This window comes from Eschscholzia californica, unplaced genomic scaffold (genome assembly GCF_041429995.1).
Source record: "Eschscholzia californica isolate CP2 unplaced genomic scaffold, dmEscCali1.0.p SCAF_3, whole genome shotgun sequence".
NCBI lineage: Eukaryota > Viridiplantae > Streptophyta > Magnoliopsida > Ranunculales > Papaveraceae > Eschscholzia > Eschscholzia californica.
The window spans coordinates 65,989,527-66,014,283 of record NW_028238420.1 but is presented as its reverse complement, the minus strand read 5'-3'; the positions used below and the strand labels follow the sequence as shown (position 1 = coordinate 66,014,283).

Sequence of the window (24,757 nt, the reverse complement as noted above, 5' to 3'; positions counted from 1 at the left end):
TTGTATCATAACTTTTCTCGATGCAGCTAAAATGACAAGGAAAAACCTATCACCTATTAGGTAGAGGCCAATTGCTTCCCAGAACCCCGAGCGATGTGGGACTGTCACCGTCAATATTGGTTATGGACTTATGGTTCCATATTTTTTTTCTTTCATGTTTGTTTCGTTGGGTTTTGTATTAGAGGTGTTGGGGTAGTGATTATTTTGATTACATGACAGGAATTTTGGTGAACATCCACATTTTCAATCCAAAACTGTACTTCATTTTCTGTAAAACCTTTTCAACAAACAAATTCAATTTCCTCTTTCATTCATATCATCTTCCTAAAACCCCAATACAAACTATACTTACAAACTCTGATCAAATTCCTTTATAAACTAATGGTATCGCTAAATCAAAAAGCTTCAGGTAGTGGTCTGCCTTGTAAAAATGACTTGAAAAGCACGAGCGATCTCTCTGGTTGAGAAAAGGGAGCTTCATGAGAAGCTCCTCTTATAGTTGCGAACGAAAGTATATTCCCATACATTTGAGTCCATCCACCAACCTAAGAGCCAAAAACAAGTTCATACGATATAACAGTTAAGAGTTTTACTTAGAGTCTTAATGCGTTAATGGCACAATCTATAACTATGATTATGAATCAAAACAGTCGAAGAAAGTATGTGGTTAGATAGATGTCAAACTACCTGTTGCCCTTCAAACCAAACCCTGTAAGGTGCAGTTGCATTGAGTCCTAGCTCTTTGGCTAGTCTATGGACTAGTGTTCGGCTTCCGGTCAAGGGAATAACAGAATCTTGATCTCCACTGCAGAAGAAAATTGAGATGCAATCCAAGTACAAAATGCTGCTTTTAATCTCCATAAATTGAACAATGAAGAAAAGATCCATTCATATCTGAAAAGGAAAAGTACCTGTAAACCAAGACGGGTATTCCAGCCTTGATTATTGAGCCAACAATTGGTATTGTAGGTATTTCTAAGTCGAGCAACTTGTAATCCAATATCCTGCATTCATGGTGGAATCGTTTCAACAACATATGAATTTCTTTACAAAGAACTTAAATCTTCATGTTTAGTATATCGTCACTATTGGTTGGTTAATATCCCATGTCGTCTAAGCGAGTGTTCAACACTTGGGTAGTGGGTGACAGGTTTGGCTAGGTTACTGTCAGCGCATTTTGGGCCAGGGAATCTGCGTTCGCATAGGTAAGCGGTCGATTGGCCGAACAGGAAGAATATTGGCAATGGACAGGGCTGATGGGCCCTTACGTATTCTGACCAACTGATTGATGTTGTCGCAAACAACTCATACTATCAATCAATTTATGAGCTGCCAATAAGGTTGTTCTTAACGCTACGATTTCTTTGATAAGGTGAAGAAATTTACTTGCTGCAAACAGTCCATTCGTCGACTCCGACAAGACGGGCATGAAAAGCGTTTTGAACATCTTTCCGGTTCAAATAATTTACAGTTTCGTCGTCTATACATACATCAATCCTTTGTGGAACTTGCTGTGGGATAAACAAGAACAAGAATTTAGATACCAAACAACCAACCAAATGCAAGTTAAAGAAAATAAGATGAAAAAAAGAGAAATATCGGGTTTAACTCACTTGGGGAGGACTAATAATTTTGGATTGTGAGAGAACCGATGAAATACAAACGTCCAGCGTAACGTCGTAGGTGTCAACAAATCTACTAGTTTCTCTTTTTACTTGGTTCATTACCCTCAAACAAACAGGGGAAACATTGCCTCTATAATACTCACTAACATATCTTGAGTAATTACAAACTGAGGTGAAAAGTCTATATGTTGAATCAGAAATCAACCCATGAGACCAAATATATTCAGCACCTGAATTGAAATCGGTAGCGAATTCTAAAACCGGGTTACCCAACTGCAAAAAATTGCAAACTTTTAATCAAACAGTAACCAAAATTTGATAAAAGATCATGAAAATATTATAATTTTCGGCTACTCACAGCAATTCCTTTAAGATTGAACATTTTCTCTTTCTTGTTGGATTGAATCATAAGCTCTGTAAGTTGTGGAATGTAATGACCTAGAAATGGTAAAAAGGGTTTATATCATTTTTCTTGTATGAAAGAGATTTTGGAAGTTGGAATTTTATTTTCTCCTGCAACAAATTTACCTGCATAGCTTTCTCCTGTGATGAACAAGTCTCTGTGTTTGTATTGTGGAAACTTGAGGAACCAATTTTGTAAGAAACCAAGATTGTCCCTTGCTTAAAGAATCCAAAAATAAGATCAAATTCAAACCCAACATTAAAACCTTTGTCTATAATGATTTAACATAATCCATTTCGAGAGATGTTCTCGATGAACATAAAATTCAAATCCAAATGTGAAATGCAACAACAAAATCAGGAAGGATTCTGACTGTCTCTTTCTGTGACGCCCCCCGTGTTTGTAATGACAGTTTATTCAAGGAACTCGGTCCAATTCTCACTCAGATTGAAGTCTCTGATTATAAACCCAAGCCAATTCTCTCATCTCCGGTTTATACTCGGAGACTTCGCCTGAGTGAGACTTAGACAGAGTTTCTTTTATAAACAAACATGGCAAACCGTGACTCGGAACAATCAACACATTCTCTCTCTCAATAAGAGCTGAAATTGAAGGAAAGGTACCTGTTATCATATCACCAATGGAATCATAGGAAGAGCTATCAGAAGAATAAGAAAATCCAACTCCAATTGGTGTCTCCAAATATAACATATTAGCTTCTGCAAATCAAATAAAAAAAAAATCAGCCTTTTTGGTTGATCTTTTACAAAAATTCTACTTATATCTCTTAGGAAAGCAAAGAAACATGAACTTGTTTTTTCTTCTTAAAAGTGTTACCTTTGTTCCAACTATACTCATTTCTCACCAAAACCTCACCATTTGGTCTAAAAGGTCCATTTTCAGAGAATGCCCCAACTCCAAGAGAAGAACAACCAGGACCTGTAAAATAAAAAATCAAAAAAAGTTTTCAATACTTTTTTTTTTATGAAAAAAAAGGAAACCAACTTTCTTGTTTTATTGAATTTTTAATGTTTTTTAGTGAGAAAAGTAAGTATGAATCAAACCTCCATTTAACCAGAGAACTAATGGCTTTGAAGCTGGATCTGTTTCTGCTTCAACAAAGTAGTAAAACAGAAATTTATGTTTCTTGTCATCTACATGAACATATCCTGAAAATTGTTGAAAACTAACATGTGGTTGGCCAGGAAGCTCAATAATCTTGTCAGCTAGAGATGGAGAAGACTCAACTACTACCATTAATGAACATAAAAACTGAAACAGAACTATACCCATTGTTTTCCATGACAAGAGAAGATACATTTTTCAAGAGAGAGAGAGAGATAAGCTAATTGTTGTTGCTCAATGATCAAGCATTTAAACAAACAGACATGAGACACTCCAAAATTTTATATTATTATAATTTTATAATATTATTAAAATTTTAACCTTTTGGTTACTATTGGGATTCTTCCTTGAAGAAACTTGAATAGTTGAAAATGGAGATGAAAATATAAAGTGGGTTGGCAAAAAAAAAATATTGACTTAAAAAAGAAATTGAAATTGTCAATGCAAATTGGGTGGTTTCAGATATGAACAAAATGAATTCAAGGGTCTAGATGAAGAAGTTTTTATCTTTTCAAATTGAATTGGAGTAAGTAAATCCAAAAGATGAACTGTATAAAGATGGTGACTTTACAGTCATGCTTTCATTTTTTCAAGAAATGGGTGCGAGTGATTATACATACTTCACCAAGCAAGCTAGAGACTAGAGACTATAGAGAGATGACATCAATTACCATATCTTCATTTTTCAGAAAATATTGCAGTCATATATTGTCAGTCATCAGGTACAAAACCAACTTTTTTTTTTTTTTGTTTTTGGGTTTTTCAGATACTGGGTGGATTGATTAAGCCTTGATGATCATCTATCTATCTAGTACATGAGTGACCCATATGCTTTTTCATCATCTTTTCAAACCAATGTGGGTAATGGGTAACATAAAGATGTATATATCAATAAAATATCCACAAATACAAGACCTGTCGTGAACTTACAATGTCAATGAAAAAATTGTATAAGCTCAACTACCTAATCCACATGACAGAATAGTTAGTGGCTGCTGGCACGGTTACTCGAGATATATTGAGTCTTCGAAATTCTCATATTGAATTCTTGATACAACATAACTTCCTATGTAATTGCTCGAAACCAAAACTACTTCACTCCAGTTGGAATCGACCGAGAAATATAGTCTTGTTTTGGCTATATACATATCTACAAACTATATTTTTAAAATGGGTATCATCATTTTTCAAATTCTTAAAGCACTTAAACTTGAGCTTATTATGTGAGTTGATATGTTTGTTTTGAAGTGGTAAAAAGTCATTTCTACAGCTCATAATCCATATCCCTTGGCTTTCTATCTTGAAGACAAATATAGAGAAACAGAGAAATCCATCAAACTGTGAGAGAAATTCATGGAGTTAGTACTGGGTAAAGTTGAGGAGCTCAGATTGAGAGGAACTCTCAAAACAACAGAAAGCATTTTTGAAAAAGCTGTTTTTATTTTTTGCTTTTCTTTCTTAGTACCAAATGGTCCTACCCTTTGAGTGATCAACAAGATAAAGACCACCATAGAATTTTAAGATCATCATCTTAACTTTTCAATCTTGATTTTCTTTAATTATGAGGAGTTTTTTAGATACTATTTTGATTGACCAATTTAGTGGTATAAGCTTAAAATGCTCCTAAAAGTCAGATTTTAGGGTACACCAATCCAAACATATAATGTAAATAATCTTTTCGAAAAAGTCTTAGGTGGTGTTTGGCAACCGGCACCAAAAGTTTTCGATTATTGTATTTTTGTTTCTTCAATTGCTTTTTGACTTATATTAATTAAAAACGCACGACTCTCTTAAGTTACATTCCTCACTTCTATATTTTGTCAAGTGAAAAGCGTCTTCTTTGGACATTCCTTTTTTTCTTCTAAAGATGTCAACAATCGAGTGGGAACAACCGACTATAGCTAATACAACAATATTAAACGACTACTTGTTCAAACTTCTAGACAAGTAGACAATAAATTCTCAAATGGTATTTTTGTACTTATTGACGATAACTTACTCAATTCTAAGTAAATACAATAGCAAATTCTTATATCAAGAAGTAAATCAAAACCACTGAAAATTTGTCTCTTAATCATTTGCATGTATTACTGTTGAAGTTCTTTCTAACCTTGTTGTGATGGTCTATTTAAAAAGTGAAGAAAGAATTCATGGCTTTTCAGGAAAGAAAATGACAGGACATTGCCTGTTATTCTGTGTTCATAAGAAAGTTACAAGGAAAATGACAAACCATTGTTACACCTCCCAAAATGGCCCGGGATATGAGACAAATAAAACTTCACTCTTTTGATTTATTTATACACACACATGAGGTTTTGAATTTGTAAAACTACCATGACCTATGTATTCCACAAGAGAACATGGGTAAATTAGTCTTTTAAACAATGAAATCCGGGAACTACAAACAATTTAAACCAACTTTCATATAGATGGCCGCCTACCTGACTTCCTATGTCTTAATTTTGAAGATTTTAAAAGATCCGAGTTCAAAAGACATATCTAGAAGAAACGCCGCTAGAGTCTTGGAAACAATTAGAGAGTAAGAGTAGGAGTTGGTCTAGCATCATTGTGACAAAATTGGTTTATTTGACTCTCTAATACAATTGACTGCAACATTAATCAATTAAATGACCTAAAAACATATTCCTTTGAGCTTTTCTTCTTTTCTTTTTTTTTGTTGAACTACTTTGAGCTTTTCTTCTTGTTGCAAACATATTCCTTTGAGCTGCCACATCATATTTATGACATAGTAGTAAAAATACCATATAGTTTGAATGATAATGTCTTTGATCTTGACATTTAAGATGTATATTCCATTCCCATTAACATCAAATCAATGATGTTATTCAAAGACATATTCATCACTTCAACAACAATTATATTAGGAATTTAAGAAAGACAACATTATAATCCAACATCTACAAATCTTTGGGAATTTCAGAGGGTGGGTGGGGCCACTTTTGTGTGTGTGTTTTTTTTTTGTTTTCTTTCTTTTAACCATGATTGTTGGTGTATCTTCTTCTCTTTTCCACCCTCATTCCTACTATACTAATATACTAATATTAGTGGGTATTCCATAGAATTGTGTGCATTTGTTTGTATATTATATGGATCATTCACTTCCCCTTTTTGTCACCTTTCTATCTTTCTTTTTCATCTAACAAGTCTTTACAATTTTAACCATTGAAAAGTCCATTAACTTTCTCCAAATTTCATATCATTAGTCCTCTTTTTATTCTAAAGTTTGTTCTTCGTTTTCTTTAACTACTTCAAGAATTTTTGTGCTTAGTTGAAGCAAGCAAAAAAAAATTTAATTACTCCTTGAACTATTGGCTATTAGTAGCTCTCTAATAATCTACTTAAAATTGAAGAGAATGTTGAAAGTAGACTGAGTTGTGTGTGAAGGAAGATATATATATTTCCACAAAATTCAAAGTAGGTCCAGTGGTACCAATGTCGCCCTTCCCCTCTCCTATAATATAAAATAGTTCACAAGTTTTTACTGATTAGGTTTAACTTGGACTAATTATAACGTCTTAAAAGCAGATTTTTTTTTTACAGAGAAGAGTGAAGTGTAAGTTAAGATGCATTTTGTGTGTATGCATAATGACATAAAATATACTAATATTTGATCTACCTTGATTTCATCCAACATATACTTATTATGTCGTTGCACGTTTATTCCAAATATACAAGTATAATGGGGTTGAGAATGCCAGCTTCGGCCAAGAATTTACTAAGAAATAGAAGCTGCAAATTGGATAAAGACCTTTTGTTTAGCAGAGATGTGGCAAGTACAAATTAACCTAATCCCGTATAATCCTTGTAAACTTAGGGGGGTAGTGGAGCGGGACTTTCACAGACTTTCATAGACAAAATGTCCCGTAGACATTTCAAGACATTTCGGATGAGTTATTATAGACAACATGTGTTCATAGACATTTTCAAGACATTGAGAGTTTGTAGACAAAATGTCTTTATAGACATTTCAAGACATTTGATCCATAGACAAAATGTCCTGGGGACATTTTAAGATCTTGAGTCCAATGACAAAATGTGTAATGCATATTATATTTGTGCTAATCAAAAATATATTTTTCGACTTTTGTAGACATCTGTGAATATTTGTGGACATTGATGGACATTTGGTAGACATTTATTATTTTAATATTATTATTATTATTTAATCACATGAAATAATATATTAATACTAACATTTCAAAAATATATTTTTCGACTTTCGTTAACATCTGTGAATATTTGTGGACATTGATGGACATTTGGTAGATATTTATTATTTTAATATTATTATTATTTTTTAATTACATGAAATAATATATTTATACTAACATTTCAAAAATATATTTTTCGACTTTCGTAGACATCTGTAAATATTGTGGACATTGATGGACATTTGGTAGACATTTACTATTTTAATATTATTATTATTGTTTAATCACATGAAATAATATGTTTATACTAACATTTCAAAAATATATTTTTCGACTTTCGTAAACATCTGTGAATATTTGTGGACATTGATGGACATTTGGTAGACATTTATTATTTTAATATTATTATTGTTGTTTGATCACATGATGGACTTCAAATGTCTCTTGTTTTTTGAAAGACATTTTGGCTTCCAAATTTGTCCCAAATCCTTCACAAATTCATCAAACTATGAAGTCCACCAAAGTCTGGGACATATTTTGTCTACAATCGAATGCCTCGGACTTTCATAGACTCTCAAATGTCTGGATTTGAATGCCTCAGACTTTCGTGGACTCTCAAATGTCTGGATTTGAATGCCTCAGACTTTCGTGGACTCTCAAATGTCTGGATTTGAATGCCTCAGACTTTCATGGACTCTCAAGAGTCCGCGAAAGTCTTGCTCCACCACCCCCCCCCCCCCCCCCCCTTTAGGGGGGAGGGGGGTAGTGGAGCCGGTCACACGTAAGCAACTTTTTTTTTTTGTTTAGCTCCCCCCACTGCAAAACCAGGTTGGGGCCGGTCACACGTAAGCAACTTTTTTTTTTTGTTGAACTACTAATAAGCAACTTAGTTCTATTATAATACTAGGCAGCACTATATACAAACTGAGCTGGGTCGTAGTGACACCCCACCTTGCCAAGTGCCCAACAAGTCACTGCTTAAATTTGTTTTTAGTCATCTAATTCTTGTTAATTCCAAATTGACCATGTAGTAGTTTATGTGACAGTTCCTCACCGCTAAAGAGAGTGCCGGCCCCTGGACTATAGGTGAACACACAAACTTAGTAAGTGACGTGGCTTTTTGGATGGACTAGTGGAACCTCCGTCAAAAACAAAATTTCATACCTGTAGACTTGGAGTGTCAAAAACAGAGACAACATCCGCAACTGCTAAAGCTTGAGATGTCACATTTTAGACTAGCGCAAAAATAGTAGTATTTAAATTATTTGAAGTCAGGAAGAAAATGTGAAGTCTATTTCATTTGATATGTAACATAAGTATCCTTCCAAGAGTAAACCATTGGTATCTTACTATCTTAACAAAAAAAAAAAAAAAAGAATAAACCATTAATAAGAGGAAAAGAGAAAAGGGAAAAAATACATCTGTTATGTGGGATCCCTTTGAATAGACAAAAAGGATAGGTCCCAAAAGTGGGAAACGGTTGGATAGTGGAAGCAAGTCAAAATCACATAATGTCGTTTTACCAAAAAGAATGTCTCTCTATAATTTCACACTTCCCTCTCTCTCTTCACGCTACCTTTTGTTTTTCTAGTCCCACCACCCCCCTCAAGTGAGTTTTCATGCGTGTCCAAAGTGGACCACGCTCCAAAACACCACTCCTCAACCCTAAAAAAAAAAAACTCTCTTTCTCTCTGTAGGGGCAAGCAAAGCAACGCAAGCACATGGCCACCTACTGGTATACCTAACCAACCACAGGCATCAACTGTTTTCTTCCTAACTCTTACGTTTGTTTCTATCTATTACTACTACTACTTTTCACATAATGTAATTATCAATCACCTTCCCTTCTTTACAGGCTCTAAATGAATTAATAAATGATGATTTCCCCTGTTTTCACTATCTTTCTTTTATCACCCACTCCCATTACAACCATATACATAGTACCCCTAAATCATTCATGGATACTCGGGAATATATATATATATATATAATATGTAAAAATACAAATGATCTCAAATTGAATTTTGAATTAATGATCTTATAATTGGATAATTAAAATATGGGTTTCCTCTAAATTTACCATAACCCAAGATTTTGAGTTATAGGGTTCTTCACTCTGTAAACACTAAACAATCAACCACCCAATAATAGAATCACTAGTCTGGATTTCATTCATTTTTACAAGGTTAAATGCAAAAATGAAATGTTTTATGGGGTAAGCCCCAGAAAAAATAAATAAATTAAAATCGTTTAACCAAGTCTTACCTCGATAACTTTACTTCCTTTTTCCTAATCTGAGGAACTCATTCTCTTATACCAAGACCTGAAGGGACCCATTAGGCCAAGAACAGATGAACCCCAGTTCTGTAGTAATTTCGCCGTTTTCCAAAATACTGTGTTTTTTAACACATAGAATTTGCTAAGGTTACAGAGTAAAAGGCAAAAGGTGAATGGGTACACTTGCGAACTGAAGCAACGTCTGGTAAGAAGAAATAGGAGGAACGAAACGATAGGAAAATGAAGAGAAGTGAAAACACACCTCAAGAGATATTATGGTGAAGGCTCAAGAGGTGCTCTCTATATCTGGAATAGGCTTATGATTGGTAGTGGAAGCTGAATTTGCTGCTTGATCAATTTCTTTGCGTGATACTTCCCATAATTGTTGCTCTATTCCTAGCTTTCTCAACTCCATGAGCCCTCGTTCAACTGGATCGAGCAAAAATGAACAAATAATTTTAGTTCAATGATCAAATTAGCAATACAAAATCATGTAATCCTTCCTTTACTATTTCAAATTCATTTTTATTTGAAGACGAAAAAAGATGTAATACAAAAGCATATAGATAAGAGAAAGCTAAAGCTAGATGTGCAACTTCAATGAAGGACAATATGAAGTTGTATTCTTGGTGTAGTCTAAGATCAGTAGTCGAAGATGCCTGATATAGTATTTCACCTCAAGATCTAAACATATAATGTTAGGTCACACCGTCCCAGTGGGTCGACTATCATACCATCTCAAACACCGATGTCCAAGTCTCATCAATAATTTGGGTTTGCCAGGGGTTGACTTTTGGGCCATGAGGAGACATTACCTAGTGAATCATCATAAGAATAAATCATGGAAAGACTTACCATCAACAGCATCATGTGATGTTGGTGACTGACCACTACGGCTAATCCAAAACTGAAGTCTTTCGTCTGCAATATCTTCCTCTACATCATGAGATTTTGCTCTTCTCCAGAAATATGTAAGCCATGCCTGTAAGAAGTTGCAAATTAAGATTAAGTCCAAATTTTCTCTGATGTCAAGAAAGACAATATTTTTTGTGAGGTAAAAACCCCATACTTTACCGTTGTGTAGTTAAACACTTAAACATAGTTTTGTTGTTCGACGGATTATCCGCAGAAAGAACCAAATTCAGTGGTCAAACACGAATGTAGTTTTTGTTACGCTATAGTTAGCTATATATTTCCATAAGATACCAAAATTAAGTTGTAATATATTGACAGGTTACAGTTACGAATATTCACTAATTAAACAACTGGAGAGTTCTAGGGTGTCTTCTGTTACCTTTTCTTTTCTATTCATTAATATCTATATGAAGAAATTGCTACTCTAAGAAACAAAAAGGACTTGAAATACGTATAATTTATTACAATTATAAGAACACATGTACCCGCGAGCTCGATATATTTCGTCGTGTTAGCTCAAAGTACAAGAACATCTTGAGAAACTAATGACATAAAGAAGTTAATGACATACCTCCTTGAAAAGAACGTCTTCTGATTCCTCTTGACTCAACTCTGCATGAAAACAAGTGGCTTATGAATCATTCACCTTTTAAAACCTCAGACATGCTGGCCTAATGTCAAAAACTACTCCATATTTACGACTTCGCAATTGGATTCTACTCCTCTAACTGATGGTATTCATTAGTCATAGTGTTTCTACATATCAATAGTTTATTCTACTGAAACTGAAAATAGAACTATTACCAAATGCTTCCATAAATTTTGGATCACCAGGTGACTTGGAATCTGATTGGAAAATATAGCACAACAAATAGAATTAGTACATAAGACTTGATGAGTAGGTTCTACAACAATCATAACTGAACAGGCAAAGATATATATATATATATACACATATATATATATATATATATATAACCTTTACAGACTACCTGACATAGATTGCCGAACCAAACTAGGACGCCGATGCTGAGCCATTGCCAATATAACAGCATCTTCAACCTTGAACCAACAGTCAGTGAAGCAAATTTGTAAACGATATTACATGAAAAAGAAATAAGAAATCATGATAATAATGGAAGGACGTGGAAAAAGAAAATGCATGAAAGACACCCAACCAAGCACTTCTTTTTTATCTGTAGCAACCAATCGAGCATTCAGATATATGAAACTTCTCTAAAAATGAATCCATAAAAGAAAGGAAACCAGACAAACAAAACCAAGTAGGAAAAGGGATAATGCAGCAAGATACAACAGATACCTTTAAGGAAGCAAGTTCCCTTAACCCCATCTCAACTGAAAGCATACTCTCAATGTTGCCTTCTCCAGTTAAATCACTCAAATCCCTTGTAATTTTGCTATTGTTATCTAGATCATCTTTGTCTGCTTAAATTTTTCAATATCAAAGAAAATACAAGTCACACAATCATATCAACAAATAACTGCTAGATTTCAAGCAAAATGAAGAGAAGGAAAACAATCCAACTCCACCAAATTTTACAATTTTTGCTCCACGGATTAATTTTACAAGTAGGATAACATACACAGATTAATTTCTTGCAACTTACCTCGATTCCAAGATTCTTCCTTGGCTCTTTGTCCAGCAGAAATGACGACTTCAAGCGGAAGAGGAGCAAAGGATGACCAGTGTTCGTGTTTTGAGAATGAAATATCTGGGCAGATACCTGCAAGAAAAAAAAAATCAAACTTACGGAAACGTGGTCCAACAGAAACCCATACAAAAACTTAAGAGCAAACGTTATAAGAATCAATGTAAATGATTGCATAGAAGAGACTGCCGCATAAATGCATACACAAAGTTGTAAGAAATTGTTTACCATGATGTACCGCCAAACCCCAATAGCGAGCAAGCCAACACCTCTTTAGAACAACTTCTTCCTGAAAAAACAAATTAATGACATGACCACGTCTCAAACAAGGAAACCACTCTCGGAAATAAAATCTGTACAAAAGTACAAACCATTTCTTCCTGCGTCAGGACCATTCTCTGCGTTATTGAGCGAAGAGCTTTTGCCTCGGACTCTGCTTCCCCAAGCTGCTCCACGGCGGCTGCAGCCTCTTCTTTTGCAGACTAAATCAAGCAACAATTGGAATCACTAAACTATATTAACACCTACAACTAATCACTTGAATTTCAATATAACTTTTAAAAGTAGATAAAGTAATGCGCGAAACATGATACCTCGATTTCTGCCCGAAGTGATCCAATTTCCCCCTTGTTTCCATCCTTAGTTTGTTTAGCAGCTTTAAGAGCAGCCTGAATCAAATATCCATGATACCATTGTCTATTATTGTTTACACTCAAAAACAGGGAGGTTGCTATTATCAGCACTTCTGCCACAATTGTTTAATGGTAACAGATATAAAAGATACTGTTGGCGTCTGTTATCTAATTACCTCTCTTTGTCGCAGTGCTGCTTCTTTTCTGCAGATCAATCACATGATACGTCATTATCAACAATTAAAGCTTGAAGGACCCAATTTCATGTCTAACTTGTAAACTACCTGCTCAACAATTTCGCTTCCAGAGATACACCTTCTCCAAGAGAAGCAACCTACAGAATATTAAGATCAAACTTCAAAACAATGAAGATAATGATATTAAGATGGAAGAGCTTATAGAAAGCCTCATGAACAGAAAAGATTCCTGTGAATTCTATTTAACACGATAATGGTGTCAAAAGAAAAAGGATATATAGTACAAAAGATTGCATAAGCCGCAGTAAGTGTAACTACTACTCAATTTCTTTTCCAATGTAACCTCTTATTTTATAGTTGTGAAATCCAGGTCTACGAACTGTAAATAAGGAGACAGATTTTGTCGCAAAAGGAATAAAGGCGAGTTTAAACTAAAAGTTAATGAAGGATTGAATCCAAAGGAAACTACTAATGTTAAGCCCAAAAGTCTAGGTTGCACAACCCAAAAAGAAACATACTACCAAGTAACAACTAACAATTATTAGCCTATAAGTAAATACCTGTTTCTCAAGCTCCCGGGCTCTGGCTTCTGCTTCATCACATCTCTCCTCCGCAATTCGGAGCTAAACAGCAAATCAAAAATGAAAGTCATACACAAAAACAATTAACCGGAACAGTAAACTGGCTATTTCAGTGGAAAACAAGCATTACACCTTATCAAGAATATTCTCGTTCTCCTCTTGTAGCATATCAAGCTGCATTTCAACCAGATACGAGTTAACAACAAAATAATCTAGGATCACTCATTGAGAAATTACATGACTCTCTTATGATTTTATTAAACAGAAGTAGGAATTGATGATAATCACCATCAATTTTCTCTTCGCAATCTATTCTCAAGATAATTTATAAAAATAAACCTCATCTCGAAGCACCGATGCCTCACGGTGATTTCCAGAATCTTTTAAGTTGAGATGCCCCATGTCTGATGTAAACCTGAAATTTAAGGTAATAGAGAACTTTTACCGAAGGAATAGAAAATTACATAACTTAAACTCCTAAGTGCTTTACAAAGATAACATTATAGTTGGCGAAAATCTCCATTTACTCTTATATGAAACCCTATTTCCCTACATCACATAATAGGACCACAAGTCCATGATGGTGAAAATTTCCGTTAGACAATAAAATTTCCTTTCAAACTGATCAGCAGAAGTCTAATTGTAGGCATGAAGCAAAAGTTCAACTGGATCAAATCCATGGCAAGTTCTCATGATCTCTCAAGCATTTAGATGGAATACAAGAGAGTGCCGAATATACCTTTTATCTCTTTGCTTATTTGAAGGAGGATCTAGTGGAGGTAAAGACACTGCTGTCCTTAATGATGACTTAACTGGTGGTACCAGTGGTGTGGAACGTACAGTTGTTGACGACCTTCCCACTGATGTTGAACGAACCGCTGGTGTCTGCTCTGCAAAGTTCCTACCTAACTAATCAAAACATGAAAGAATCCAATTAGCATATCTGATTGACAGACAAAATTTACACAAGTTTGCAATTCATCATGCGAATATACATCCTTACTCCAAGAAATTGCTTAAAACAAGAACATCAACCTATGCATAAGCAACATAAATCGGACATTTCATGAACAAATGCAGATGGAATTTCCAGCATTTATCTTTCAAAACTCAACAGAAAATGATAGATCCAAAAAGCATTCCATACATATCTAAATTTGTTCCAGTGCTTATTTCGAAAAAGATCTATCAAACTAAATATCTAATCACTCAGAAATCAAAGAACTTATGGTGTGTTTGGATGGCGGAATCATGAATCCGCGGATTCATGATTCCTTGGGATCCATGATTCCACGGATTCATGAATCCAAGTAATATCTTTTGGCTTGTTTGGCAACTAAGAATCCTACGATTTATTATTATTTGAGTATTTTCAAACGTCTTTAGAAAAAATATGATTTTTGAAAAGACTAATGATTTTGCAAAAAAATAATTATTTTGTAGAAGGAAATATTTTTTTGTTGATTTTAAGTTTGAAATTTAGGTTCATTAATCCAAAATCCTAACAAATCCTATGAGGTAGGGTGAGATTTTGGTCCAATACAAATTTTGGAATTAGGAATCCTTAGGATTCAAGAGTTCTAGGATTCTTGGTAGCCAAACAGACCAAGGATTCATGATTCCTACCAAATTCCATTTTTGATAAGAATCTTACTTAGGAATCCTGCAACCAAACACAACATTAATCGAAATCAAACCCTCACTGAACTTCCTATCACATGAAACACCTAAACCAAATCCATTATAACGTCATCAGTAATCCCCTTAAACTTACTAAACAGAGATTATGATCAGAAAAACTGACAATTAGTACCAAATGTGTATCGAATCTATAGTATTCTTCTCTCAAACTAGGAAACTAAAATCAATGAAACTCAATTGAACTATAAATAGATCTTCTAAACATAATCTCTTCTAATTCAATACGTTTAACAAGACTCAAATCATCAAAAAAGAACTATAATTAGAGATATTGAAATTACCGCAGGAGATGGAGATCTAGTAGGTCTAAGACCAGAAGAAATGGCAGGAATACTATTACTAAAGTTGTTGTTCGAATGAGACGGAGGAGTAGGTACAGGATACTGGAATCCAAGATCATCATCGTCGTCGTCGTCATCATCAGCAGTCTGTGAAGCCATAACCTGAGCCAATCGCTGAGCGGCAGCTTTTGCAGCGACATTCTGAGTTCTCTTAATGTTAGACATAGCAGTCACCGACGATGATCGAACGTGATGATGATGAGCCGCCGGAGACATTGAAGGTGAAGAAGAACCAGTACTAGTTGAACCACCACTTCTTTGCCTTGAATATCCAGGACTTCTATTTCGTATCCGATCCATTAAATTAAATATCTACACGTAAGAGAGAGAGAAATAAAGAACCCTAGAAATTTGCAGAACTAGATTTCCGAGAGAAGATCCAGTAAAACTCAACAACTTATTAGAGAGAGAAAGTAGAGAGAGAGACAGAGAATGGGGGGTGAGAATCAGAGGGACCGCGGGAGAATGTTTCGGGAGGAGAGATAGAAATATATGATTTTTAATGAACAAAGCATTAAATGGTAGTAATTTTGTTTCAGTAGAAAATATCGTAACTGGACGATATTTCAGTTTAAAAAATCGGTAGGTAGGTTTACCGTAGGTAGGATTTTTGTCGTCGCGATCTCAGAGAGATTTGGCGTTTTTCGGGGACATATTTCATGTGCTACGTAACGTATCTCTGTTTAATACAGTATTTTCTTATTATAGGGGGAATGATAAAGGGTGACTCATAGAAACTCTACAAAATTTATTTTCAAATTTGTTCAATATTAGTCTTCTTAGTGGTAGTATTTGTTCTTAGAATTTTAATGTTTTTTTATTTTCGTTTTAATTGATGATTGTCTACTCTAATTTATTTCAGCTCTCACTTTATGCACTACCAAGAAAAAGTGTGTCATCAGTCATTTCTTACAAAAGATATCGTATTTAGTTTTGTTTTAGATATTAAGTCGTTATCACCAACTAAATTCATGTCCTATACTTATACACAATCACTTTTTTGGTAAGAATCATTATCATTAGAGAAACATGGTGATCAAAATAGAGCCAATTAAAATTTTAAACTAGGTACCTCGTATGGAATCATTTAAACACACGAAAGCCTAAAAAAGTAACCGAAAAGTAAATAATATCACTAATATTACATGAGGTTGACCACATGCACAAACAATTCTATAACAGTACACTCAAACAACTCCATTTACTTAATTTTTAGTACGTGTTTGAATGTTAGTGGCTTCTGATGAGCATAAATAAATCGTCCAACTACCTATGGGCTATGGACTACACATTTAAAATTCGAAATTGCCAAACTATTTTAGCTTCTATATATGAAAACTAACAAGAAATTCAACTAATTAAACATCAAGACCCTGTGTGGGTCTGCTTAAATTTAAAGTAGTAGTAACATGTTTTATTGAAAATTTAATGCCTTTAAGTTAGTTGAAAATATTATTATTATGATGATTAAAATAATTCAAACTCCTATCCTTGTTCATTATTGCATATTGATCCATCCAGGAATTAATGAGCTACAAATGTATGTGTGTGTATATTGTGAAGTTGATGGGGCTAGCTCCATCCTCCCAAGAACTTGCCAAGAATCAATTCCTTCAATTTTGATATCTGAGATTGATAATTATGTTTACTAGTACTACTCTTCATGCATCTTTCACAACTCTCTTGATTCCTGTTTTCTTCAACTAATTTGTCAAGCTGTAAACAGACTTCTTTAATCGTTTCTCTCTTCTCATCATTTCTTCTTATTAACTCACTCTGTTGCTTTAGATTTTCTTCGATAAGCTTCGAAATCTGAAACTTCATACCTACCCACTTATTTTCTCCATCCTGTTTTTCATCCAATTCAACTCCAGTCTCAACAACAACTTTGGGTTGTTCAACTTTTCCATCTTCATGATCTCGATCTGAATCTGAAAGACTGGGTTTTCGATTAATTTCAGTAATTATTCTGGTAGATTCTTCTTTACTTATAAAACTTGGGCGGTCTTCAATATATTTGAATGAGTTTGAAGACGAAGATCCCGAACGACTTACTCGAGCTGATTCAGATCTTAATTGATCATATTGTTTGGCTAAAAAACAATAAGATTTATGAAACTCTTCTACCATTTTTATGAGTTCTGGTATGTTCTTATAATACATTTCAGCTCTCTGAGCGAAAGTATCGCCTTTTTCTTGTATAATTAGAGATACCATAGCCTTTGTTTTCTCATCTATATCTGCAAATAGTAACATAGTTAGAGATGGATCGAGAATCTAGAAAAATATTGTTATCGGATTGCTCTTGTACGTAGTGCGGATATCGTATCTGATACACTACTATGCGAGTATCAGATACGCTAGGGTATACCTCTTTGATATGCTATTTTGTTTTGTACGTTAAATAGTTTGATACGTTTTAGACTATTTCTACTAGACAATAAAGACTTCCTATGATGTGCATCGTATAGAATTATAAATATACAACGCTCTTAGCTATTTTATCTCAGTAAACATAAAATCTTAAATAGTTAAGTAAAAAAATCTATTAATTAACAACTCAACCAGTTTAACCTATAGACTCTGGACACGCTAGGGTTTTGATGTTTTTTTGTCAAAATGACGTGGCAAGTTCCTTTTAAAAATTTGACAGGACCGTTAAAAGATGTACTGCCCACAAAAATTACAGTTCATCTACCATTCCCGGATAGACTTTCAAAAAGAAATTGGATGTTCACAAAAAATAGGTGTATTGGATGGTAAATCCACACAATTAAGAGAAAGATAAAAAGAGAACCTGTGAGAGTAGAGTGAAGCCATGGGGATTGGTGATGATTGTTATGGTTACCTAACCACCATGAATAAGAAGAATTGTTGTTCTCCATTAAACTTCCACCTTCTTCTTCTTCTTCTTCTTCTTCTCCAAATTATATAATCTTGTACTTCGAAGAAAACCCAGAATCGAATCACTCAGTAATTTTAATGGAAAAGAAGTAAGTTTGTTCAAGGTGATCTTCAGAGAGACTAAGAGATTTCGTTTATTTTATTGCGTTTGAATTTAAATGGATTGTTTTTAGCTTAATCTTTATATGCAAAGGCTAATTATGCATTTACTCTTAGAAAGTCCTGATCTTGCTTTTAATAAATAGATTTTTCTGAGATTTTATCAAAATCTTTCTGAAGATAGTTTCCCGATCTTTTTAGGACTCAAAACAAAGAGTAAGTGTCCATTCCACGTCATTGCCAATTAATTCAATGAGATGTGATAAGCATCAACAACTTGGACAACCAAATGTTGACGACACAGACGATTCATTGATTAGCTTAAAACCATAACAAAAATACATGTTTTTTCCTATAAATTCTCCCTGTAAAATCACTTCCACAAACCTAGTAGAATTTATGCACTCTCTTTGCATATATTTCTTAGCTACCGACCGAGCAAAACCTCATGCTCTAGATGTCTCTTTTACCTCGTAAAAATTATTTTTTCAAAGTTCTGTATACTACGCAATTGATACAGGAGATTTTCAGAAAATATCCCAAGGATTTTAGATATCTTAAAATCTAATAATTTCGGGTGTTTATTATTTTTGACTAGATAATTATTATTGTATGGGCCAAATCTGCTACCGAGAGCACTCCTAAAAACCTAGGATCAGTGGGCTTATGTGCTACCTAAACCCATAAATTGAGTGACAAATAGGTTCGACCCACTCATTTGCGGGCACCCAAAGTGACGAGAAATCACGCATATATTGGACAAAGAATTCAGTATTGGACAAGGAGGTCAATACAGGATAAGAAGCCAGTCCTATCCTATAAGCGGGAAGACCGTTCAGCGTGATCATCTCGCATGATTCTACCAATATGTCTATTGGAGGCGTTACCGCTATCTACATTCAAGACGACAACTAACTAAATAACTCTCGCAAGATCCTCTCTCCTGCCAATACATCCATTGGAGACATTACTGTCATTAAAAGTGACAACTAACCATATGATATTACCAATATATCCGTTAAAAGTGGCGTTACCGATATCTAAGGGGACAACTGACCAATTGACACTATAAACCAACAAAGAAAGCTGCTTACGAGGCATGCCATTCTGCACTGAAAAATCTATGTTTGTCTTACTTTCTCTCTCATATAGAACAAACATCTACTTTTATTCTCATACATACCTAAAACGACTGTTATCTTTCTCTTTCGAACTGACAACCATACTCTATTTTTAATAGTAAGGCAACCAATCACTCTTTTTTTGTTGAAAGTTAGACAATCACTCGAGTAGGTCAAACTTTCTCTTTCCCAAGTCCGTACGCACTTAATTAGGAAGCAAGCTTCTATTTTCTCTCTCATACACGAAGAATACCACAATTTTGTAAGGCTACCACCACATTATTATCGTTGTCTTGACGGTTCAAAGAGTTAGACAAGCATTCGCTTCTGTCCCTTCTCTCTCTTGCGATCAAGAAAGGGTGCAAAGCAACTTATTATTCTCTCTGTCCCGACGACCAAAGGGTGTATGAACTTTATCACTTTATCTCTCTTAACGATGAAAGAGTTAGGCAAACATACACTTCATTGTATCACCTTCTCTCCTAACAGTCGCTCTATATAGATAAGCTTCACACCGCTGACATATATTGTGGGATAAAGTGATAAAGTCCATACACCTTTTGGCCGTCGGGACATAGAGAATAATAAGTTGCTTTGCATTTTTCCGAGTCTGCGTATACTGTGGGATCTATGATCACGCCGCTGACATCACGTTGGGTCGAGCTTACCCAAGAAGTGCATGTACAAATGATGCCCATTTTCAGACAATGTGGTGTCACGTGTTTACTTGTCATCCATAATCAGTACGTGTTTTCATTCGAAATCAGTACATGATTTCGGATGACAAGTAAACACGTGACACCACATTGTCTGAAATGGGCATCATTTGTACATGCACTTCTTGGGTAAGCTCGACCCAACGTGATGTCGGCGGTGTGATCATAGATCCTACAGTATACGCGGATGACAAGTAAACACGTGACACCACATTGTCTGAAAATGGGCATCATTTGTACATGCACTTCTTGGGTAAGCTCGACCCAACGTGATGTCAGCGGTGTGATCATAGATCTTACAGTATACGCAGACTCGGTGTCCATAAAACAAGACAGCTTGACTTCTAATCAATATGATTACTTTGACTTTCGGTGCAAAATAAGTACCAGAGACGGTTTCATTTCACCCAACAATCTGGTTCCATCTCACCCATGATTTCACCCTCTCACAATTATATTAATAGTAAATGTATAATAGTATTTGTTGTAAAATAATCCAAATTAGTGGTGAGACGAAGTGTGGTGTTCTTCTTAAGAGGTTAAGCACCCTTCCCTAGTGAGACCTTTTAAAATCGTGAGAACCAGGTGTGCCAAAGCGGACAATATCACAAATAACTCAGAAGGCTGATCCGCACCATCCTATAACATGTTATCACCACGAATCGCTCTATTATGATGTGGTCTTGAGAGCGTGTGTTGTAAGCAATCCCGCATTTATGGTGTGACGGAGTGTGATGCTAATCCGCACAATCTTATAACAGTATTTTATTTATTCGGAAGTTATAGTTTGGGTTTGATTATGAACTAGGGGATCCACTATTTGTTTAATGAAATTTAATTTACCAATAATTTTCAGTATTTTCTTTACCTTTCGCCAGTTTCGAATTTTCTAAATTTTGAAGGTAGACCTAAAACTTTTATGAGTTTTCCACTACATCAACAATACTACAAATTGTCTTTTCGCATATAAATTACTCTGTTTTACCTAAGTTGCTCCAACAAGAAAAAATTGTCGAAATACAAGAGAGTGCCGAATATACCTTTTAAACTAGGTACCTCGTATGGAATCATTTAAACACACGAAAGCCTAAAAAAGTAACCAAAAAGTAAATAATATCACTAATATTACATGAGGTTGACCACATGCACGAACAATTCTATAACCGTACACTCAAACAACTCCATTTACTTAATTTTTAGTACGTGTTTGAATGTTAGTGGCTTTTGATGAGCATAAATAAATCGTCCAACTACCTATGGGCTATGGACTAGACATTTAAAATTCGAAATTGCCAAACTATTTTGGCTTCTATATATGAAAACTAACAAGAAATTCAACATAATTTCAACTAATTAAACATCAAGACCCTGTGTGGGTCTGCTTAAATTTAAAGTAGTAGTAACATGTTTTATTGAAAATTTAAAGTAGTTGAAAATATTATTATTATGATGATTAAAATAATTCAAACTCCTATCCTTGTTCATTATTGCATATTGATCCATCCAGGAAATAATGAGCTACAAATGTATGTGTGTGTATATTGTGAAGTTGATGAGGCTAGCTCCATCCTCCCAAGAACTTGCCAAGAATCAATTCCTTCAATTTTGATATCTGAGATTGATAATTATGTTTACTAATTGCAGAACTACTAGTAGTACTACTCTTCATGCATCTTTCACAACTCTCTTGATTCCTGTTTTCTTCAACTAATTTGTCAAGCTGTAAACAGACTTCTTTAATCGTTTCTCTCTTCTCATCATTTCTTCTTATTAACTCACTCTGTTGCTTTAGATTTTCTTCGATAAGCTTCGAAATCTGAAACTTCATACCTACCCACTTATTTTCTCCATCCTGTTTTTCATCCAATTCAACTCCAGTCTCAACAACAACTTTGGGTTGTTCAACTTTTCCGTCTTCATGATCTCGATCTGAATCTGAAAGACTGGGTTTTCGATTAATTTCAGTAATTATTCTGGTAGATTCTTCTTTGCTTATAAAACTTGGGCGGTCTTCAATATAGTTGAATGAGTTTGAAGACGAAGATCCCGAACGACTTACTCGAGCTGATTCAGATCTTAATTGATCATATTGTTTGGCTAAAAAACAATAAGATTTATGAAACTCTTCTACCATTTTTATGAGTTCTGGTATGTTCTTATAATACATTTCAGCTCTCTGGGCGAAAGTATTGCCTTTTTCTTGTATAATTAGAGATACCATAGCCTTTGTTTTCTCATCTATATCTGCAAATAGTAACATAGTTAGAGATGGATCGAGAATCTAGAAAAATATTGTTATCGGATTGCTCTTGTACGTAGTGCGGATATCGTATCTGATACACTACTATGCGAGTATCAGATACGCTAGGGTATACCTCTTTGATATGCTATTTTGTTTTGTACGTTAAATAGTTTGATACGTTTTAGACTATTTCTACTAGACAATAAAGACTTCCTATGATGTGCATCGTATAGAATTATAGATATACAACGCTCTTAGCTATTTTATCTCAGTAAACATAAAATTTTAATAGTAAGTAAAAAAAATCTATTAATTAACAACTCAACCAGTTTAACCTATAGACTCTGGACACGCTAGGGTTTTGATGTTTTTTTGTCAAAATGATGTGGCAAGTTCCTTTTAAAAATTTGACAGGACCGTTAAAATATGACTGCCCTCAAAAATTACAGTTCATCTACCATTCCCAGATAGACTTTCAAAAAGAAATTGGATGTTCACAAAAAAATAGGTGTATTGGATGGTAAATCCACACAATTAAGAGAAAGATAAAAAGAGAACCTGTGAGAGTAGAGTGAAGCCATGGGGATTGGTGATGATTGTTATGGTTACCTAACCACCATGAATAAGAAGAATTGTTGTTCTCCATTAAACGTCTGCCTTCTTCTTCTTCTCCTTCTCCAAATTATATAATCTTGTACTTCGAAGAAAACCCAGAATCAAATCACTCAGTAATTTTAATGGAAAAGAAGTAAGTTTGTTCAAGGTGATCTTGAGGGAGACTAAGAGATTTCGTTTATTTTATTGCGTTTGAATTTAAATGGATTGTTTTTAGCTTAATCTTTATATGCAAAGGCTAATTATGCATTTATTCTTACAAAGTCCTGATCTTGCTTTTAATAAATAGATTTTTCTGAGATTTTGTCAAAATCTTTCTGAAGATAGTTTCCCGATTTTTTTAGGACTCAAAACAAAGAGTAAGTGTCCATTCCAGGTCATTGCCAATTTCAATGAGATGTGATAAGCATCAACCACTTGGACAACCAAATGTTGACGAGACAGAGGGTTCATTGATTAGCTTAAAACCATAACAAAAATACATGTTTTTCCTATAAATTCTCCGTGTAAAATCACTTCCACAAACCTAGTAGAATTTATGCACTCTCTTTGCATATATTTCTTAGCTACCGACCGAGCAAAACCTCATGCTCTAGACGTCTCTTTTACCTCGTAAAAATTGTTTTTTCAAAGTTACGTATACTACGCAATTGATACAGGAGATTTTCAAAAAATATCCCAAGAATTTTAGATATCTTAAAATCTAATAGTTTTGGTTGTTTATTATTTTTGACCAGATAATTATTATTGTATGGGCCAAATCTGCTACCGAGAGCACTCCTAAAAATCTAGGATCAGTGGGCTTATGTGCTACCTAAACCCATAAATTGAGTGACAAATAGGTTCGACCCACTCATTTGCGGGCACCCAAAGTGACGAGAAATCACGCATATATTGGACAAAGAATTCAATATTGGACAAGGAGGTCAATACAGGATAAGAAGCCAGTCCTATCCTATAAGCGGGAAGACCGGCGGGAAGACCATTCAGCGTGATCATCTCACATGATTCTACCAATATGTCTATTGGAGGCGTTATTGCTATCTACATTCAAGACGACAACTAACTAAATAACTCTCGCAAGATCCTCTCTCCTGCCAATATATCCATTGGAGACGTTACTGTCATTAAAAGTGACAACTAACCATATGATATTACCAATATATCCGTTAAAAGTGGCGTTACCGCTATCTAAGGGGACAACTGACCAATTGACACTATAAACCAACAAAGAAGGCTGCTTGCGAGGCATGCCATTCTGCACTGAAAAATCTACGATTGTCTTACTTTCTCTCTCATTTAGAACAAACATCTACTTTTATTCTCATACATACTAAAACGATTGCTATCTTTCTCTTTCGAACTGACAACCATACTCTATCTTTAATAGTAAGGCAACCAAACACTCTTTTTTTGTTGAA

The 24,757-nt window shown here is 34.6% G+C and overlaps 2 protein-coding genes across 4 annotated transcripts; both read right to left on the bottom strand.

Moving 5' to 3' along the window:
• Positions 1 to 240: 240 nt before the first annotated feature.
• Positions 241 to 4,562, bottom strand: LOC147553543 (serine carboxypeptidase-like 45). Its single transcript, XM_086665919.1, has 10 exons — positions 3,093 to 4,562; positions 2,866 to 2,967; positions 2,652 to 2,747; positions 2,154 to 2,246; positions 1,984 to 2,063; positions 1,614 to 1,898; positions 1,387 to 1,511; positions 912 to 1,004; positions 688 to 805; positions 241 to 545 (listed from the first exon to the last, which is right to left on the bottom strand). Exons 1-10 carry the CDS (start codon positions 3,346 to 3,348, stop codon positions 396 to 398), a joined length of 1,398 nt encoding a protein of 465 aa, XP_086522045.1. The 5' UTR covers positions 3,349 to 4,562; the 3' UTR covers positions 241 to 395.
• Positions 4,563 to 9,332: 4,770 nt separating this feature from the next.
• On the bottom strand, positions 9,333 to 16,291 carry LOC147553542 (coiled-coil domain-containing protein SCD2-like). Of its 3 annotated transcripts, none has more exons than XM_086665918.1 (18): positions 15,580 to 16,291; positions 14,337 to 14,506; positions 13,937 to 14,012; positions 13,730 to 13,771; positions 13,577 to 13,639; positions 13,104 to 13,153; positions 12,996 to 13,023; positions 12,781 to 12,855; positions 12,559 to 12,669; positions 12,416 to 12,476; positions 12,146 to 12,262; positions 11,839 to 11,960; positions 11,510 to 11,579; positions 11,322 to 11,363; positions 11,089 to 11,129; positions 10,458 to 10,584; positions 9,865 to 10,031; positions 9,333 to 9,718 (listed from the first exon to the last, which is right to left on the bottom strand). In XM_086665918.1, exons 1-17 carry the CDS (start codon positions 15,937 to 15,939, stop codon positions 9,889 to 9,891), a joined length of 1,698 nt encoding a protein of 565 aa, XP_086522044.1. In that variant the 5' UTR covers positions 15,940 to 16,291; the 3' UTR covers positions 9,333 to 9,718; positions 9,865 to 9,888. The 3 variants fall into 3 exon arrangements, with proteins under 3 accessions (XP_086522044.1, XP_086522043.1, XP_086522042.1); XM_086665917.1 differs by having other exon boundaries at positions 11,839 to 11,963; positions 15,580 to 16,175; XM_086665916.1 differs by having other exon boundaries at positions 9,333 to 10,031; positions 11,839 to 11,963; positions 15,580 to 16,175.
• Between the last annotated feature and the right edge of the window lie 8,466 nt (positions 16,292 to 24,757).

Bases quoted from the DNA above. Each gene is read 5' to 3' on its own strand.
- LOC147553543 (XM_086665919.1), bottom strand. From the start codon at position 3,348: ATGTATCTTCTCTTGTCATGGAAAACAATGGGTATAGTTCTGTTTCAG. The intron at 2,968-3,092 runs GTTTGATTCATA...TTTATTTTACAG, and splicing joins AGTTCTCTGGTTAAATGGAG to GTCCTGGTTGTTCTTCTCTT. The intron at 1,899-1,983 runs GTGAGTAGCCGA...AATTTTTTGCAG, and splicing joins TCAATCTTAAAGGAATTGCT to TTGGGTAACCCGGTTTTAGA.
- LOC147553542 (XM_086665916.1), bottom strand. From the start codon at position 15,939: ATGGATCGGATACGAAATAGAAGTCCTGGATATTCAAGGCAAAGAAGT. The intron at 12,670-12,780 runs GTATCATGTTTC...TGCTTGATTTAG, and splicing joins CACTTCGGGCAGAAATCGAG to TCTGCAAAAGAAGAGGCTGC. The intron at 12,477-12,558 runs GTTTGTACTTTT...TTGTTTTTTCAG, and splicing joins TCCTGACGCAGGAAGAAATG to GAAGAAGTTGTTCTAAAGAG.